Source organism: Pogona vitticeps, chromosome 5 (genome assembly GCF_051106095.1).
Source record: "Pogona vitticeps strain Pit_001003342236 chromosome 5, PviZW2.1, whole genome shotgun sequence".
Classification (NCBI taxonomy): Eukaryota; Metazoa; Chordata; class Lepidosauria; order Squamata; family Agamidae; genus Pogona; species Pogona vitticeps.
Genome location: NC_135787.1, coordinates 106,279,757 through 106,298,971, shown reverse-complemented (window position 1 = coordinate 106,298,971; position 19,215 = coordinate 106,279,757). Strand labels below are relative to the sequence as shown.

At 43.5% G+C, this 19,215-nt stretch overlaps 1 protein-coding gene across 1 annotated transcript in view; it reads left to right on the top strand.

Moving 5' to 3' along the window:
* The first annotated feature begins 3,497 nt into the window (after positions 1 to 3,497).
* The window catches only part of SEMA3E (semaphorin 3E), a 223,225-nt gene continuing 207,507 nt past the window's right edge, over positions 3,498 to 19,215 (top strand). The window contains exon 1 of the mRNA XM_020812095.3: positions 3,498 to 3,895. Coding sequence (XP_020667754.2) covers positions 3,784 to 3,895 — 112 coding nt within the window. The 5' untranslated portion in view covers positions 3,498 to 3,783. The remainder of the gene's footprint in view (positions 3,896 to 19,215) is intronic.

Below are 19,215 nucleotides of genomic sequence, written 5' to 3'. Positions count from 1 at the left end.
TCTCGTAAGCCCAACACACAATACAGGCCCTCAAGACCTCCTCTCAATGGGGTAGGAAGCCTTGTCAAGGAGATAGAACTCCTATAGACTACAGCAACTCCCCCTCCCCGACCCTCCGAGTGACATTGGTGCTGGACCGAGTACCCAGGCAGACACAGCTGGGAGAGGGGAACACCACCCTCCTCTCCCACCCCGGTCTCAGTAATGCCCTCATCCAGAATTATGTCATGGATGAGGGCAGTCTTATTTTGTACTGACTTGGCGTTCATCAACAGCACCGTGTGGCTGAAGGGTTTGCTGATATAGTCACCTGATACCATCTGGTTGAGGGTAGGACTAGAAGAGGTGAGAGATGTAAGATATCTAACCTCTCTTCTCCTACGCAGGCATGTTCTACCCCCACCGCCATTCCTTCCCCTACCCAGCACCACTTCAATGGCTGCCCCCTCCAACGCCCTCCCCCTTTCTGTTCCCTCAGACCCACTGTAGATCTCTACATACGTAACCTGATGCCTATTGATAATCACAATAAAAACCCCTTCTAAAGCCCTTTCTAAAGCCCCTTCTCACCCTGAGCCAGGTGGCTGATGTTGAGGAGGGGGTGGGGAAGCCAGAGGCAGCAAGGGCCCAGTCCCACAAGGCCGAAGGAGTCCAAGCCAAACTTCCCCAGGAAGGTTGGCAAGCGGCGGCAGCACAGCCACACTGTCTCTCACTCAGTGCCTGAGGGACGGCAGATGCTGAAGACTCCCCCGAAGGCAGGAATGTTGGTCCAGATGCAATATATGACAACCAGCCACATCATGTACAGATCACCTTCTTCTTCCCTAACAGTTCTTTGTCCATACCTTTGAGGACTTTCTTATCTATTTTTCCAGTTCTCTAAATGGCAGTGAATATGTCCACACACTCTCATCTCCAGATCTTCCCTTTAGGAGCAGGGAGAAGGCAATCCTCCATGAAATGGTTCCCCAAATGGTAAAGCCTTTAAGAACACTGAATTTTAGCCACAGCCAGTCATTGGAGCAAAAGCTGTCCATGCCTATGCCGCCAACCGTGTCATATCTATGATCATCGTCTACAGAGCCCACTGCCTACCATATTTTTAGAGCCCCACATGTCCCATTCCCTCCCACACACCAACTATTGTGACAGATAGCACTGGCAGGCATACGGGGACCCATGAGTAGCTGGTTGTCATTACAAACTCCATGGCTTTCTGAGCACTTCTTCCTATGTGCCTGCAGGCACCTGAAGTTGTTAATGCAGGATCACACATTCCTCATGTGGGGTTGGGAGGGGGGATCCAGCCATAGGCAGTCCATCCGTGGATGTTCAAATATGACTATTATCTCCATTGAGCTCCATTCCACTGGTGCGGCTCCTCTGGATATGTGGTCTGCACCAGGTTCTTCCATAGTGCTGTCAAAAAAAATCCAGCATTTGTCTGCTCATCCTGTTGGGATACTCATGCCTAGCCAAGGCACCTAAGCCTGTCTTCCATCCTTCTTTGGATCCTGCCTGTAGGGCAATGGTTCCCAACCTTGAGTCCCCATATGTTCTTAAACGAAAACTCCCATAAACCTTCACCACTAGCTGTGCTGTCCAGGATTTCTGGGAGTTGTAGTCCAACAACATCTGGGGACCCAAGGTTGAGAACCACAGCTCTAGGGTTAGAGCCATGGCTGTTGCCTCATTCTCGTCTTCTGAGTAAGAAGCAGCAGTGGCCATTTTGCTGGTGCTCCTTTTCTTTGCAGGAGTGCTTTTTCTCACTCGTTGGCAGCTTGCCCTTTCATGGCATTTGCCACTTGAGTAGAGCAGAGGCGAAATTCTACCTGCCTTCTCCTGGCTTCGGATTCCTCTCCACCCCCACAGTCAGTGATAACAAGAGACCCACCCACCTGTCTTCCCCCTCAGTCTGGTGTACGGACTGATGAAAAGAAAAGGGAAGACCAAGCCGGAGGGAAGGAAAAGCTGATGGGGAAGGCAAGAAGGGGCTCTTCCCCCTCCTAAGCTGCCACGCCAATCCTGTTGCCTCAGGTGGCCCCCAGGGCTGCAGGTTTCTTGATCCTTGAGGCTGGGTTTATTATCCTGCTCACGCTACTTACAGGCCTTTGTATGTAATCTGGCCCCATTCTGCTGCTGAGCACAATGCCATTTCTGCCTCAGCATCAAACAAACAGGAGTGGGGAGGGCAATGCCAGTTTTTTTACACCCCGTGTGACACGCCCGCTACACACTCCCTCATCATCAGGACACCCTCGGTTCCTGAGGCTTCCTCCTTCTGGGCTGCATTCTGAGGGTGGATGGGGCAGAGTGATCACATGACACTGGAAGGGAGCCAAATAATGTTCACATCAATTTAAATCCAATTGTTAAGTGTCACCAAGTCGTTCCCGATTAACGGTGACCCTAATAGGGTTTCAGAGGCCTGTCAGCTATTCAATGAGTGGCTTAATATTACTATGCCCAATGAATTCGAACCCAGCTCCTCCATGGCTCAGTTTGGCAGTATCCACTGCACCAGGATGGCTCCCGGGTCTATCAGATCAGTTAAAAGTTGAACAGCCAGATAGTTCATCCATTGAACTAGCCCATTTTATTACCCTCTAAAAATAATGTTGCATGGATTCATTTGCCCAGGATCGGATCCAAGGGGTAATTAAATTTACACCTCGCTCTTCTTTTAACATGGCAAAATGGCAACAGCACGGCTGTTTCGGTTAACATTCAATCCAATTGCCATTTAAGAACAAGAGAGTAATTCTTTAATCAGTTGGCAGCTTATCTTATCCAGCGCTAAACACACGGACAGGCGCGCGCACACGCCGGCTTTCATTCACTCATCATCATCATCCAGGATCTTATCCAAGCGCTCAAACTGTGAATCAGACGCATAGATTCTCTGCTCGGGAGGAGAAAGAGAACTCGGCTGGAAGGCTATGTTTTCTGCTGCTTTTTTTCTCCCCAAGAGTGGAGGGGAGAAACTGAGGCATCTGGTCCTCCTGATGCCCTGAAGGCTGATCCTTGGCCATTCCGCAACCGGTCCAGGATCCCACCCACCCCGTCGGCAAGTGGATGGGGCCGGCGTCCGAGAAGTAGCAGCCAGTTTGGCCCCGAGCGTTCCGAACGCTCTCTGAACTTTTGCCGGCCAGTCCTACCCGGGCGCGGCGAGGGGGGCGCTTGGAGGATCTCGCCACGCCACGGGCTCATCGGCGAGGGGGGTGGGGGCTTAGCGTGTGGGGAAGGCGAAGGGGTGTGGAGGGAGGGGAGGGAAGGGGAGGGGGAAAGGAGCCGGCACCGGAGCAAGTCCGAGCACAGGGCTGCGTGCGGGAGCGCCGCCGGCAGAGAAGGAGAGAGGGCGAGAGAGATTGAGAGGCGCGGGCGGCTGGCTTCCGCCTCTCTCCACCTCTGCATCCATTGCCGCCGCGCCAGGGGGTTGGAAACCGCCGCTTCTGCCTGCAAGTCCGGCGGCTGAGCGGCTGCCTCCACGCGTCGCAGCCTCGCGGAGGCGGGCGGGGGGTGTCTCCGCGGTCGTCTGACGGCACGATCCGCTTCCTTCCTTGCCTGACATTTGTCAGGAAAACAATATAATTTTAAAAAAAATGTGCTAGCTTGCCAGGAAACCTCGGTTTCTCCCCGAGGCTTTTTTCTGCATAAAAGGGAACTGAGAACTAACCTGGAAGTGTGGAAAGTGGGACTTTGGGGCGCTTTCCAGTACTTGGGGGGGTGGATCCCCCAGCGGGCGAAAACCGAGCCCATCCCTCCGAAGGGTTGCGGGACAGCATGGCAGGGAAGGACCTCTTCCTCTTGGCGTTGTCCGGCCTTTTCTTCGAGTTATGGACTGGGTGCCACTCCACCGACACCAGCCAGCCGCGGTTACGCCTCTCCCATAAAGGTAAGGCTGCGCGTGTGATCGTTGGGTTGGGTCGACTTCTTCTTCTTCTTCTTTTTTTTTTAAAGGAAAAAGTCACCCTTGCCACCTAGGTGCCCTACTACGAAACCATGTCCTTTTTCTGAGGTCCCTCTCGGATTCCATCACTCCTCTCCTTTCTTTCTCTCTTTGAGATTTCCCTTTTAAAAAGCATCCTGGTTCCATGCGCAGCAACCGTACGTGCGCGCAATGTAGGAGAACTTGGCGAGCACAATAATTTCATTTTTTGGTTTCTTATTTAGCGGGCGTCTCGACTCTGCGGCAAGGTCTGGCCGCCTTTTAGCCTTAGCAGCCGTCGAAACTATGTTGAAGTAGCTGTTCACCGAGAGGGCTTAATTCTGGGAGTATGGCACCCCCCCAAAAAAAGTTGTACGATAAACTTCCCCAACCCGGTGCCTTCCAGATGTGTTGAACTTCACTTCTCACCCTCTCCAGCCAGCATGACTGTACCGCTGGAGGATGATGGGAGTTGTAATCCCATGTATCTGCAGGCTAGCAAATTGGGAATGCTGATTTCGGAAAGGAAGGCGGCTGAATGAATTAGAAATGCAATTTCTCTGAACTGAGCCTTTTAATCGGTTGAAAACTGAGCTGGAGAAGCAGCCTGAATACAAGCCTAACGTTAGCCCATCTCTGCTGTCCAAAGTAAGCACTGGTTCAGAGGCTACGCTGTGACGGGGTGTTTATCTCATAGAAAAATTCATTAAGAATTCAATTCCTCCCTTTCACTGGGGATCTAGCCAGGGCATCCAGGGGTGGGGGCTGAATTCCTTAGCAGCCCGATGAATCATCTTCCAAACCATCAAGTGTCATCACACTGTAATTAAACCGACTGCTTCCACCATAACTGTGTAGCCCAAAGTGAAATGTTACTGGATGACGAAATATTTACACCTCTTTCTTTCATTCTTTCTTTGAAAACGATTTCTTTGCACTTCATTTGAAAGAGGGAGGGAGGGAATAATTTCATCTTTGCCCAAATTTAGAATTACTCATACTGAGTCTCTAATGCTCGCAAAGCTTCTTGCACATAAATATTGCCTTCACGAGCTGTGGCTTTTGCACCACTTGATGACTGCAAAGTTTGCTTCTTACAACTGCAGCCATAGGTATTAGGTTAAAATCTTAGACACCTAAGAGAAAGTCCCATTGAATTGCACAGTAAAGTAAGACGTTGCTTGATGAGGCAGTTCTGACTTGTGGATATGAATGGCTGCAAAAGGTGGTGTTTAAATACCAGAGGACCACCACTTATACTGTATGCAGTCCAGACCTATGCAAGTTTACTTGGAAATAAGCTTCATGGTGTTTAACTAGGATTACTGCCAGGTCATCACGCATATGTCTGAAGCCCATATGTGTACACAGAAACGAGTCTAAGTTTTTTTTTTGGGGGGGGGGAGAGGGGATGTTGTTCCAGAATGAGCATGCACATGTTTACAGCCTCATCTCACAATACTATGCATGAGATTAAGCTTGTGGAACTCCTTGGGACTTAAATCTACATGTACTGAGATATGACTACATTATAAAAGCTGCATTTGTGTACACAGAACTTAATGGGAGTAAGTTTTATTTGATTCAGTTGATCCTATTTTTTAAATAAAGGACTGTACTATACTATTGAGTTTTTTTCCCAATTTGCTCTGTATTGAGATTGTCCCTTGTAGATTCCTGCATTAAATTTCATTGTTTGCATCATAACATTTGCATTACCAAACAGTTTTTTTTGTATGTACTGAATATTATTGGCATTGTTGAGGTTGCATGTATATTGCATAGAGATGTTGCAGATCCTATAGCCATTTCACAAGAATCTGGAATCTACATAATAGACAGGCAAGGATCACCTATGGATCCAGACTAACTGCTCACTGTTCCCTGATTCTGTTCTCAGGATTCTTCAGATGCAGGCAGTGTACCTGAGAGATGGGAGGCTGGGAGGAGCAAGGAGGGAATCAGTTCAGTTGAACAACCTGATTATAACTATTGCGATAGGTTTACTCTGCATAATTAGGAAGAAACTGATGCTGGTTCAAGCTACAGTTCTATGCATGCATTCCTGATGCCCCATTGAACTGTCTGGGCTTTATTTCTGAACACATATGCTTAGTGTTGAACTGTAAGCAGAACTTGGAAAATGTACTTTTTTCAGACTGCAGCTCCTTCCAGCATGATCACTGAATGCTAGGTCTGAGATTCTGGGAACTGTGGTGTTAAGAAATAATTGTTCCAAGCTCAGAAGGCAAGTGATCACCAGTATCTTCAAGTTAAAGGTGGCAGTGGAGTGGGGCAGATTATACTAATTGTAAATGTACTGTATAGAATACTGTGAATTGCTGGCTACAAATATCCAGAGAGGAGGGACAAATATGGAAAGAAAGAGAAGTCTAATCTGCAGAATTTGTTAGAAAAATTGTGTAGGTTAGACTTGATTTTATTGACTCTTAAAAACTGTGTGAGAGGTTTGCCTTGCGTGTGTGTTATGTTCTTGATGATCTGTTTCTAAACGTCAGTGGCAATTAAAAAAATATATATGTGCCGGCAGTGGATCATTCCTATCATACCCTCTTGAAATGTCTTGGAGTTTCACTCTGGTCTAGGAGGAAGGGCATTGTGAGCAAGCAAATTTTGCAGTAGGGTCTTGTGATTTTGTCATTGATTGGCCTCGCACAAAGGAAGTCGCTCGGTTGATTCCCGTTCCCCCAATGGTGCATGCATATAATTAAAAAAAGAAGAAAAACTTTCTTTTTACAGGGATTGTAAATTACCCTAGCAGCTATTACCAAACAATTTTCCTTGCTGGGAATAATTGCACACATCACAAAATGCTATTGATCTTGAGTTGATTTGCACACGGCTAGCTACGTAGAGCACTGCAGCCATCATCATGCTCAAGAGTCCTTTCCAATAACACAGTTACTCAACTCAATACTGGCTCTCTTCTTGAGATTTGATGGGGTGGGTAGCAGAGGTACCACACAGAACCATTTGTATTTCTTCTTAGTATAGAATCAATGGTTCCCCATTAGATGTGGCTAGCAGGACAGGTGCTCTATTTCCCTCCTGGCATATATGTGTTTGTTTTTTTCACTAGTTAAAATTAATAGTGCATTTCATCATGTTTCACTTCAAAGGTTACAGAGAGCTGGTGACACATCGTAAGTCTGGTGGAGCTTCCATGTGAAACCAAATCTTCTTCTGCAGCCATAGCTTGATCTCAACTAAAAGACTGTACCTTAGATTAAAGTTTTGTTTTACTGTTTGCAAGAGCTGCGGGTTTCAGAGGGCAAGTGACCTCTAACACATGAGCTTTGCCTTCAATATTGGTTGGGGCAGTGAGAGCAAAATGAATAGGGGTGTGTGAGAGCAATTAGAGAGGAGCATACCTGCTTGTATCCTGGGAACAACAACTGGGGTTCCTAGAGTCCCAGAATGTCACATCTAGCCACATAAACAATAGACAGATGCTGTTTGTGCTAGTCAAGCCTGCAGAGCAGGATGAGCTCCAACTCAACAGGATAGTCCAGAGGATGCTATTAAGAGAACGGAAAAGACAATAGCAAAGGGATGTGGAAATGTTAGCGTATCTTTGGGAGGAACAGTGAAGCTTTGCAACCATTTGCTGTTTTGCTGTGATTTTGTTTATTTGTTTGCTTAGCAGCATAACTGAGTGCAATATTAATATTAGTACTGAATACTTCACAAAAATGAAAGCCTGGGGAGCTATTATTATGTCACCAGCAGCTGGAGAGAGATGTTTCTTTAAATCAAACCTATCACTCACTTTTTAAAAAATCACAAGGTAGTTGCTTTTTTTCTCACATGGAACAATTTCTATACCATCGCTGATGTACAGAATTGGCATGGATGCACTGTGTGTGTTGAGCTGAAGTGATGTGATGTGAGTTCTGTGCAAGTGGACCTACCCTTCTGTCCTTTCAGCTGTTGTCTTATCTCATCTGTGAAGCAAAGACCAAGGGGGCTAAGGGAAAAGGGTATTTCAACCCCGAAGGTGATCCGGACTACATAATTTCCCTTGATTGTTCAAAAGGAGGGGCCCAGGCTAAGCCTGATTCACCTGTCCTCTGATCTCAGTCATGGTGATGACCCACACAGTATATTGGAACTATGCTAAGGAGAAAAAAAAATACAAGGAGGCCATTTTTAGGGACATCTGCTTGATAATGCTATGAGACGTTATGTTTATTTATTTATTTATTTATTTATTTTTATTTATTTATTTATTTATTTATTTATTTATTTATTTATTTATTTATTTTCCAGCTTTTACCCTGCCCATTTACTTGTGCTAAACAGTTATGTCATTTTGATACCACTTCCATGGCTCCAGCCTAAGGAATGCTGGGATTTGAGTTTGATGAAGTACTTAAAAGTGCTGTGGTGGAGTTCAGGGGTGCGCCCTAGAGCTGCCTGGCAGGCAATTTTAAGTCCCTCACTGCACTTCAAATCCCAGGACGCCAAGGATTCACCCAGGATGATAAGAGTAATGTTCAGTTGCTCTGACTAGCCAATGCAGCTCTGTAGATCAGTCCTTAGTTCCAAATAATATGGTTTAGAATTGTAGCTTTGGCATGAGGCAGCCTCCAACCCTACACAAAAACTAATGAAATAGACATTTAAAAGGATATTTAAGAGGATATTCACACACTTAGATGTTAAAAATCTCCTTGTGTATCATGGAATTTTATATGCAATTCTCAGAAGGACGGTTATGGTAATTTTGTTCTATCCTCTATGGTGTCAAGTTCATGCCTATATTAAGTGTGCCTTTTGTCTTCAGGAGACCTGAAGAACAAATGCTTGCATTTCAGTGGCAGCCTAATGGTTCTTCCTTGCTTGGAACAACAAATTCATTTGGCCAGCTTGCTCCCATGAATTTGGAATAGCTGGAATCCAAATTACACACATTTTCTTTTAAAATATTTGATTGCTTTAAAATATTTCATCCTTCAAAAAATATGTTTAATGTCCATTTCAATCTGCATTGCTTAAATGCACCTGCAGATAAATGCCGAGTTAGCTGACTGGGTTTCAGTCTGCATAGGTATTATTCAAAGTATCACTGCAGAAAGGGCAATAACAAAGAGCTGGTACAGTATATAAAACAGAGGCATAAAAGAATTCCTTCTACTTCATAATAATAAATTGTCCCTTTCGTGGTTTGGTTGTTTTAGCATCTGTGATTTGTTACAAGGGCTTGCTTTTTCAGGAATGAAGATGAAGTGTGTGATGGTTTTTCCTCACTTAAGCACTTTTTTGTCATGGGCAAATTAACATGTAACTGCTTTGTGCTGCTCACCCATAAGTGGCTGGCATAACATTCACAGTGAGGTAAAGGGAAAGGTCACCTTTATCACTCAGCCATTTGTTGTCAGTTACAGGCTGAATCCTTGAGAATGCATTTGTAAATATTAGGGGTTTTTTATTTTTTATTTTTTGAAAATAACATTGTGTTCTGTTTTACCATAACTCCCTCCTTCCCAGATAGTTGCTTCTGGGGATAACCAAGTATAAATTGACAACCTCAAATGGACATATGGAAACCTGTTAAGAATAATGTAAATTGTGGTTGGTGCATACTTTCAGAGAAATGGGCATTCTGAAGACCTTCATGATTCAGAAGTATCTTATGTACAGCAACAGCTTCAAGGCTTATCTGGCACATTGGGAGACTCTGTGAAAAACCGAAACAAATACATGTATGTAATCGGTTGCCCCAGATCCAGCTATACAACACTCTTAGGGACATCTCACACAATTAGATCTACCTCTCCTCTCTATAACTTACCAATTCATCCCTTCCCTCCACTGCCTGTGCATCCTCAACACTTTGCAGATTCCGGGCTTAAGGAGACAAAATGCATGCCTGGGGATGTGTTGGGAGACACTGGGAATAGCTGGGAGAGGCTATTGACATCCATCCATTAAAGGTGCCAGGTTGGTGATAAAAGTGTCACCACTGTCAGGTATATCTGAAGGAAGACACACTGTAGCATCTCTGTAATTGCAGCTATTCTGTCAGGAATATGATTATTTGTTTCTAACTTCTTCAGAAAGGTAAATGTTGGATTCCACACCACCACCACCACCCCGGTTTCAAACACTAGCCAGTAAGCTGCACAAAACATTTTCTGCTTAAGATCTTTTTCTTTGGTAGCCTAATACTATGAAATCTATTCTCCCTTAGTGGTACATCATCTGATAATTCTTATATAGTCTAATTCCCCCCACTGTCTGTGGAGACAACTTAGCATTTATATTATAATTACATATCTGTTCACAAAAACACAAAAGTATTTTAACCCACATATTCTGATGTTCTGAGTGTTTCGGAAGGAGCATATTGTGTTAGAGCTACTGATCATATGGACTGTGAATTCAAACATGAAAATAAGCACTTAAGTGTTTTTTGGGGGAAAAACACATAGCGAGCAGCCTGTGACATTTCCTGTGTTTTTCTCTTTGCCCAAAGAATGAAGTAGCACTGTGGAGGTGGTTGTCTTTTTCCAATTAATGTCCAAATGGACAAAATATTAATGCCAATGTTAAAGCTAAAATCATAATCTTTTTGCATTCTTTAGACAGGTTCATCTGTTGTTTGTTTATGTGTGTAGAACAAACTGGGTAGTTTTCCAGTGGCTGCTCAAAGGTTGAGGAAAATGCTTGCTGGGGTTAATTTATTTAATAATAGAGAGTTATATAATAACTGAAAGAGCAATGATACTTGTTATGTTAGGAGAGATTTACAGGTGGATGGATCACCACATCTAAAGCCTTTCCGGGCTCAGGCTGACAGGACAGGACTAGTGGTATTTTTGCTCTTCCCTCCTTTTCCATTACTCTACTATGCTAAAACCTATGGGAGAGGGTTTGTCTGTGGCCTGGGAAGGTTGTGGGTTCTGTAGGTGCACATCCTCCTGTGACACATCCCAGGCATGTCTTAATTTCATCCTCTTTTATGTCAGAATTCCAGTGTTAGTGAATTACTAGCTGTGGAGGTTTCCATGGCAGTATGGAAATCTAAGCTTGGATTTTCCTCTGTGAAGGCTGACCTTTCTCTTCTTCAAGATTGCCAAGTCTCAGAATGCTATTGAAAGTCTCCAGGAATTGCCACACTCGTCTAGGTCTCCACATAAGGAGACAAAAATCAGAGTGAACGTTGGTCAAGGAGGATTTTTGTTTGTGAGATAACTTCAGGGCCCTGGCACCCATCTTTACTTTTTCTCAACTGGTGCCAAGTGTCACTGGCTCAGTGCAAAAGTAATTGCACCTGCTTTTTCCCCTCAACCCCCATTAGTGTGATGCACTATTTTGGACAGTTAACAAACAGAGATGGGTACAAACCACTGATTTGGTGGTTCGGCATAATCAGTTTCCAGGCTGAACAGCTGATCTGCAGTTTGGTGCCCCACCCCCTCCAGCAGGCACCCACCTGTTGGCAGCGCCCAGAGGAGATGGGGGGTGCTGCCAAGTGGGTGGCCACACGAGGGGGCTTCAGTGGTTTGCCTGGGAAATGAACTGTGCCATAAGGCCAAGCCAGTTTGTATGTGTGTGTGTGTGTGTAATGGTATATAACTTTAATTAATGTTTTAATTCAAGACTGTCATCCTGTTCCATAACGTCGTCCCGCTGAGGTCACAAACTGGTTATATCATCAGACTTATGCGGACCAACATTGTGGAACAGGATGACAGCCTTTAATTAAAACATTAAAAACATTTTAAGGATAAAAAATGTAAGAGATGAAATGATTGAGAATATTGCCAGAAGCTTTGCCGGTAGTAGCAAAGATGCTCCCATATGTTTGGTGGCTGCGAATTATTTAACCAACTGTCATTGGAGGAGAGATTGACTTTCAATGGAGACCCCACCACAGCTTCCTTTGAGCTCTCTGGAACTAACAATACCTTCTCTTAAGGAAAAGAAATGTCGATTGTGTGTTACACCCCCTGAGCCAGATGTCCTGTGGCTGAAAGGGGAGAGTAAGAAGGTGATCTCAGCCTCAGATCACTGACAATTCTGTGAAATAGTTCTGGGATGCTCAAACAGGAAAGTACTAAAACCAGCAGGACATGGAGCAGTCAAAGGTACACCCATCAATTTTTTTTCTTTAGTATGGCATGAAGATTGAAAGAGAAATGGCATATTTTCTGCACAAACTTCTTTCAAACCGGCCACAATAGACCATCAATACCACAATTAACATCTCCTTCTTGGAGGACAGAATGTGATAAGTCTATTCACCAATCACATTCACAACAGCTTTGGTGGATGATTCTCTAGATGGAGTTAAAATTTATTAACTACCTTTTCAACACAGAGGAGGCCTTAATTTCCTCAGAACTGTCATGAATTGTCTTCCAGAAGAGGCTTCCATAACAGCTGTACTGGCTAGAAATGATGGGGATTATACTCCAAAACACAACAAAAGTGTCAGGCTTGTGAAAGGACATCTTTTGATTGCTTCTGAGGCCCAAAGGCACTGGACACATCACTACTCCAAACAGAATGCTGAGCTAGCTGGGTTCCTGAGAGCAGTTCTTGAAGCCCAGGGACCTGCTGAAGCATGAGCAGAGCACTCTGTGGCACACGGGCTGCACCTTAAGAGCGCCAGCTTGTAGTTATGGGAAGCTGGATATCATTTCAGTGTGGTGAATGGGGCTTCCCTTTGCACAGGAAGGTACCACATAATTGTTTGTGCAAACCCAGAAGAAAGCTCATCTGTAAGTGCAATGGGCAAAGAGGGTTCCAGCCATTTTCCTTAAAGAAAAGATGGAAATTTTTGACCTTCCAGATGTTATTGGACAGTGGGGCCCCAGTATTCCTCACCGGTGGCTTTCTTAGAGAGCCACAGAGTCCTTATTCCTGCCATGAGCAACTGAGCTTCATGACTGAAGTGTCCCTCAAGGAAACAGTAGTGAATTCAGAATCATTGTTTTCCAATTTAGACAAGACGACTTGGGGGTTGTTGTTGATTTTAGCAAAGCATTTCCTTCAGTTCACATCTTAATGTCATTGTGCCAATAAAAGCTTCCATGGGTTTCCTGCGGTAGAGGTTGAAATGGTTTGAACAGAAAACAGCGGGCTGTATTCCCTTCCTTCGGCATTCTGCTTTATTTTATTTTTACATTGGAGAACAGTGTGTCACTTGACGTTAGAAAACATGAATGGGCTGGATGCGGCTGTTTCTCCTCTCTTATCTCCCTCTGCTTTCAAAGTGACAACACCATCTGTTGGAAACTTTATGGAGCAACTCAGTACTCCACGGGAAATAAAAGTTTTATTTAATGTAGGATTAATATTCTTGAGGTGATTTACTGTATGCTATTCAGAAACACGCATCTGTTTCCAGCCTTCTTGAGGAACCTTGGGTCAATGAATATTGTAAAATGTTGCAGTTGGGGATACTTAGCATTATTAGATCTGGTGTCCTGGTTCTTTTCATGCTGCCAGACAAGGATGATGAAACTGCAGTATGCAGTCAGCAGTAATTAGAAAATCCTCATTTTTTAAGAAACATGGATCCCTGAGAGAGGGAAAGGAGTAGGAAAGCACTTTAGGCCACTCAAAACATTTGCTCATTATCTAAATGCTTGCAGTTTGTGGTGTTCATGTGTGAGGGAAAAGTCTATTGGTCATATATATATAGTTTTTCCTAAAATCTCCCCTGGGGTATAGTCATATGGCCACAGAAGCATGGATGAAGTAACATGAGACAAATGGATTGTGGAGATTACCAACAGCACCGTGCATGAGAACAGTTCTGTTTTTTAATCTGTGCTGTGACCCTGTCTTCTCCTATAGCGCCAATGAACAAAGGAAGCATGGTGGATTTTCATTTGTTTAACCAATTGCTAGATGAGGAATTGGGCATGTGCGGCCTTTGAAATGCTAGTGAACTGCAATAGCCATCTTTGATTATTTCATTTAGGACTGCTGGGAGATGCAGTTCTACACCTGCAGTAAGGCTGCCCATTCCCCATCTCCATGTGGTCCTCGAAGTGCTGAAAGAGACTTATATTGAAAATGGCAGTGTTTCAAAAGGATCATAAACAAACTGTGTGTAACTACTGCCACTTAATTTTTACTTGTTTCTAAGTTCTAAAGGAAAGACCTTTTGTATGTAATCCAATTAAATGTATGCAAAGTAGAGATGAGGACAAATGTAAAAACAGATCTCTTCTTCTGATGAATATAGCCGATTTGTTAAATATTCATCAATCCATATTTGTGGGTTCCAGAAACTCCCACAAATACAAAGGGATGAATATTTACCCATTTTTATTCATCCTTCATATTAAAAAAACCCTAAACACCATTCTGCCTACTGGCCGCTGATCAACTGATTGGCGGCAGAAAGGCAGGCCCACCCTACGGAGCCACCCAATACCACAGCCTACCCCCACTCCCTTCCTTTCCCAATCTTAGGCCCCACCCCCACCAATACCCTCTTACCTTAATCACTACTGCCAAGGTCTTCTGGCCTCGGAGCCACACATGTAAAAATGGAGACTGGCTGCCCTTTGCAAAGATGGCGGCTGCAGCTTCCCTACCCTAAATAAAGCCACAGCCGCCATCTGTGCAAAGGGCAGCCAGTCTCCCTTTTTACATGCCGTGGCTGCGAAGGCCTGATGGAGACCTCGGCACAGCTATTAAGTTAAGGGGGTATTGGTGGGAGTGGGGTGGGGGCTAAGGTAAAGAAAGGAAGGGGGTGTGGGGGTAAGCTGTGGGGGTAGCTGGCAATGTGTGTGTTTGTGTGTGTGTGGCTGCCTATCAGCTTCTGATCGGCAGCCAGTAGGCAGAATGGTCTTCTGTAAACTCTCCTGGGGGGGGGACCCAATTTGTGGGTGAATAACTTGGATGACCGATATCCAATCATCACCAAACTTGGCAGGCATGTTGGGGAAAGACATAGGAAGCTCTATTATGATGCTGGAATCTCTAAGTACCTGGGGGGAGCTTTCCTGCAGGGTCTTTTTTGTGACTATATAACTCAGGGGTCTGTGATCCAATATTCACCAAACTTTCAGGAGTTGTAGAAAAGCATTTGAGGGGGCTTCCCTGCAAATTTGGTGTCTCTAGGTGGTTGGGGGCCAGTGTTCAATTTGTCAAAGGATATTCATATATTTGTATTCATTGATCTGTTAACTGTTTCTACTGGCCCATTGCTTCCCACTGGGACTCACTTTGGTCATGGGGAGGCAAGCCAGAGGTGTGAGGGTTTTGGGTGCTTCCACATACAGTACATCCTTTTTTTTCTGCTGGGGATTGGACTGGAATTACTCATCCTTGTATCCCACATGTATCACTGCAGCATCATTTTCCCATCAGGAATGCTGGGACTTGTAGTTCTAGTTCACATTATGTTTATCTGTCTGCAGTTACTTCACTTAAGGCTTTCTTTTATTTACACACACACACACACACACACACAGAGAGAGAGAGAGAGAGAGAGAGAGAGAGAGAGAGAGAGAGAGAGAGAGGAACAGTGTGAGCTCCAATGCAGTGCAGTTGGATAATTCTAGAGTCTAGACTTAATGGTCTTAAGCCTGCCAGGATCTTTAGGTGACCATGTGTATTATTTCCAATAAAATGTGTACAACTAACATTTGCCTTCTCCCACTAGTTATGCTATAATTTTATGCTTTACAACAGTTTATGTGTTCCTGATATGTTACTGTAAAAAATAAAAGGAAAGGAAAAAGAAGAGCAAAGCCAAGAAAAAAGCACCCAAACCAAATAAAAAAACAAACAATGCCAATTCAGTTGCAAAAAGGAAAGGAAAGACTTGATTTTGTGCAGTTTTGTATTTTAAAATTGCTGAAAATCATAGTGCCATCATGACTAAACAGCCTTGGCAGCTCTTGCTCTGATGTCATACTGATTTCTTTGGAAAGAAACTGTCTTTTGTAGTAGAAAAGGTTGATATATTTTTTAAAAAATAAAAATAATAAAGAGAGAGAGCCCATGTGGTATAGGGGTTACAGTACTTGACTATGTCTGGGTAGACTTGGATTCAAATCCCAACCTGGTCACAAAACTTACTTGGTGACCTTGGGCCAATCACACTCACTCAGTGTGACCTACCTTATAAGGACATTGTGTGGATAAACTGAGGAAGAAGACAGCCACATGAGCTGACTTGATCTCCTTGGAGAAAAGGTGGAATATAAATATAAGAAATAACATGAGCCTGGAGGCTTTATCTGCATGGCTTTTGAGCCCTAAGTTAATTACAAATGATTTTTTCTTAAATTTCTTTTTCTTATTATAGAGATGTCAGAGTCTGGACACTGAGTTTGAAAAATAACTAGTTAATCATTTCAGACTGGGAAGCTACTGTGTCCCAATTAATGTTTTCAAATGAAAACATTTAACTCACTAAATTAGTATTATTTATGAATTAATTAAGCATTAGGTTGGGAATTGCTCCGTATTCCTCCTTCTATTTCGCTGTGATTGCTAGGTTTATACAGTACTTGGTAGCTAAGCCATGACCATATACATTTATTTGGACTAGACTATAACATCCAGAAGCCACAGAGCAAGACCACAACGAAGATCACAGGGTGCTTCTCAAGACATCCAGGGAGTTGTAGTCGAAGACCATCAGGAGCCCCAAAGCTGTATTTGATAAAGAGCCCTTTGACTACTTCCAGTTACACACCTTCAGCATAATGATATCAGAAGGTCTGACTAGAAGTATAGTCTCAGTTGCAGTATTGGCTGTATCTTCCCAATGTCAATTCCTAGGTAGTCGCCAAGGTCATGGCAACACATTCCTATTGAATACAAACTCTGCTCCATTCAAGAGGACTGTCTCACAAGCAGGATTAAAATCCTGGCTTCAGTCTCCCACTGATAATGTTTTGAGTAAAACCACAAAACATCAGCCTCTGCACAAGATAAAAAAGGGACAATTACATGTACGTATAGGCTTCTTTCCCTCCAGCTGTGGAGAGATGTACTCCTAAAGAGGACATGCCAAAAGCTAACAAATAAAACTATTTCTTTTGAAACATTTTTATACGATTCGGCTTTAAAAGACATTGTTCTGGTGTTGGTCCCCAAAAGTAACATATTTAATGTTAACCGCTACACATTATTTCCAAGCCAACGTGTCTGCTTTTTGGGAAACGCTGTCACAGTCTTCATGACTGTCAGGAGGCAGAGCTGGAAGAAAGACGCTTGTCTTGAGGTGTCAGTTTCTCAAGTATAAATTGCTTCAGCCAAGAGAGGTAAGAAAAAAATGTTCAGGCACTCTCCTTCTAGGTGCCTGAGTCATTCCTTTGGCTTGTGTTCTTTGTGTGTGTGTAGACAGTTTCTGAGGACACCCAGCCGGCAAAAGCTGTTGGCCAGGTATCTACCTACTTTTACTCTAGAGAGCAAATGCATTAAGTCAATGTTTTATGTACCTCCTGGTGTTTCTGGAAATATCTGAGGCCAGTTAATTAGCTGTAGGCTATTTACAGATCCTTATAGATATACAGACACGGGGAGGCAAAGTAAGCAAGGGATTTGTCAATCATTAGAAGTTTATAAAAGGTTCTCTGTAATAAACACATGAATAAATATGCAGTTTGTGAAGCACCATATTATATAGGCAGGAATCCATTGCAGCCAGAGAGAAGGAGGGTGTAAAAGTTTGAATTTCTCTTACAAGAATTTGACGGGCTAAATGCTAAAATGTTTGCATAGGATTGTGGCCAAAGCATGCCTGCCATCTTCAATATGACCCTTACGTGGCATGGCTGGATTTCTTGCAAATGGAACTGTGCTTAATGGAAGCGGTTTAGTCATCTTTTAGTGTCCACACAAAAAACTGTTCATTGGATGATGTCTTGAGAAAATTGCCAAAAACTTCTCACACGAGAATCTCAATCATTCTCACTCTACTTGAGAGGGTAGAGGGGAAAAAAATGCTTTTCAGAAAAATGATTAAGGTCATCGTCTTTCAGATGAATTCTCACAGTTTAATTCTACATTCACATCAACAAATGTGGGCAAGCCAGGGAAGCTGCAGAGAGATGGAGAGATGCATAACAGAAAGAAGAAGAGCGGGAAAGAAAAACAAATGCAACACCCTCAGTCACTTTATGGTGACCTCAAAAGTACCACCAAAAGAATTTCCAAAGGCCTCTGGGAATGAGACAGAAAAATTTAAGCTTTTTTTTCATGGTGGGGCTGGGAACTGCAGGGAAGTGCAAGCATCTTCTATAACAGATACAAAATATATATCTGAAATGATACCTTCTAGATTTAACATTTTGGAAGCTCCAGGGAAGGCAATAAAGGATGACAGTTAGTGCTGTGCCAAATATTTCCTCAGGGATTTTTTTTCTTAGAAACATTCTGCATTTTTCTTCTCTCTTTTGCTCCCCTAGAAATAGAAGTTCACTGTGCAGAATGTTATCCAAAACTGCATCACTGTTTTCTTGGTGGCAGCTACCTCACGGCCATCAACAAAATGCCCCAGAATGTTACCGAGATAGAGGGTATTGTAGAATAAACAAAATGGCTGCCTGACTGCTGACACAGTTGCCTTATTTGCTAGATGCAGCAATTAACTATAAGATTAAGAACTATTTCACAAGATAAGTATTTATATCCGTGCTATTTGGAGACAGGGTCCTGAGATTGTCCACCTTCACTCTGTGATATGATCTTCCTTTTTTGAATTTTCCTTGCTCCTTCCTAACAAAAAAAGAGAAGGGAATAAGTATGTTAATCGCAGCATTCATTGTTTGTGTGTTAAAATCGGTCAGCGTTAGAATGACTATTATCTGTTCTAATGCTTTTGCAATACAAAGCCTTCTAGTCTTCTTCCACCTTTTCATTTACTCCAGACCAAAGTTCTTCTATCAACTTGGAGTCCCCCTCCCCTTCCTGTTCTCCCCCCCCCCCTTCCAATGTCATTTATATGAGAAAGAAAGTTATACCTACATGATGACCAACATTCCAAACAGCCCAAGGTTCCAAACTGGCAGGCCTGAAATCTTCTGTAAGTTGGATTTTCCCTTTCACCTTTTTTTGGTAGTTTTGAGAGTTGAGTACAATATTCACTGGGAGAAAAGAACCGACAGTAGCCAGAATCCTGTTGGAATTTTATTCATGTAAATCACAGCAACGAAGTGCAATTAATTAACAAAGTGACTGATTGTATGCCTGGTCATCAGCCACTTATATGATCAGTTACATGACCAGACACACTACCGGCTGCCTTGTCAATTATCTTCAGTTCACTGGTACAATATATTCAA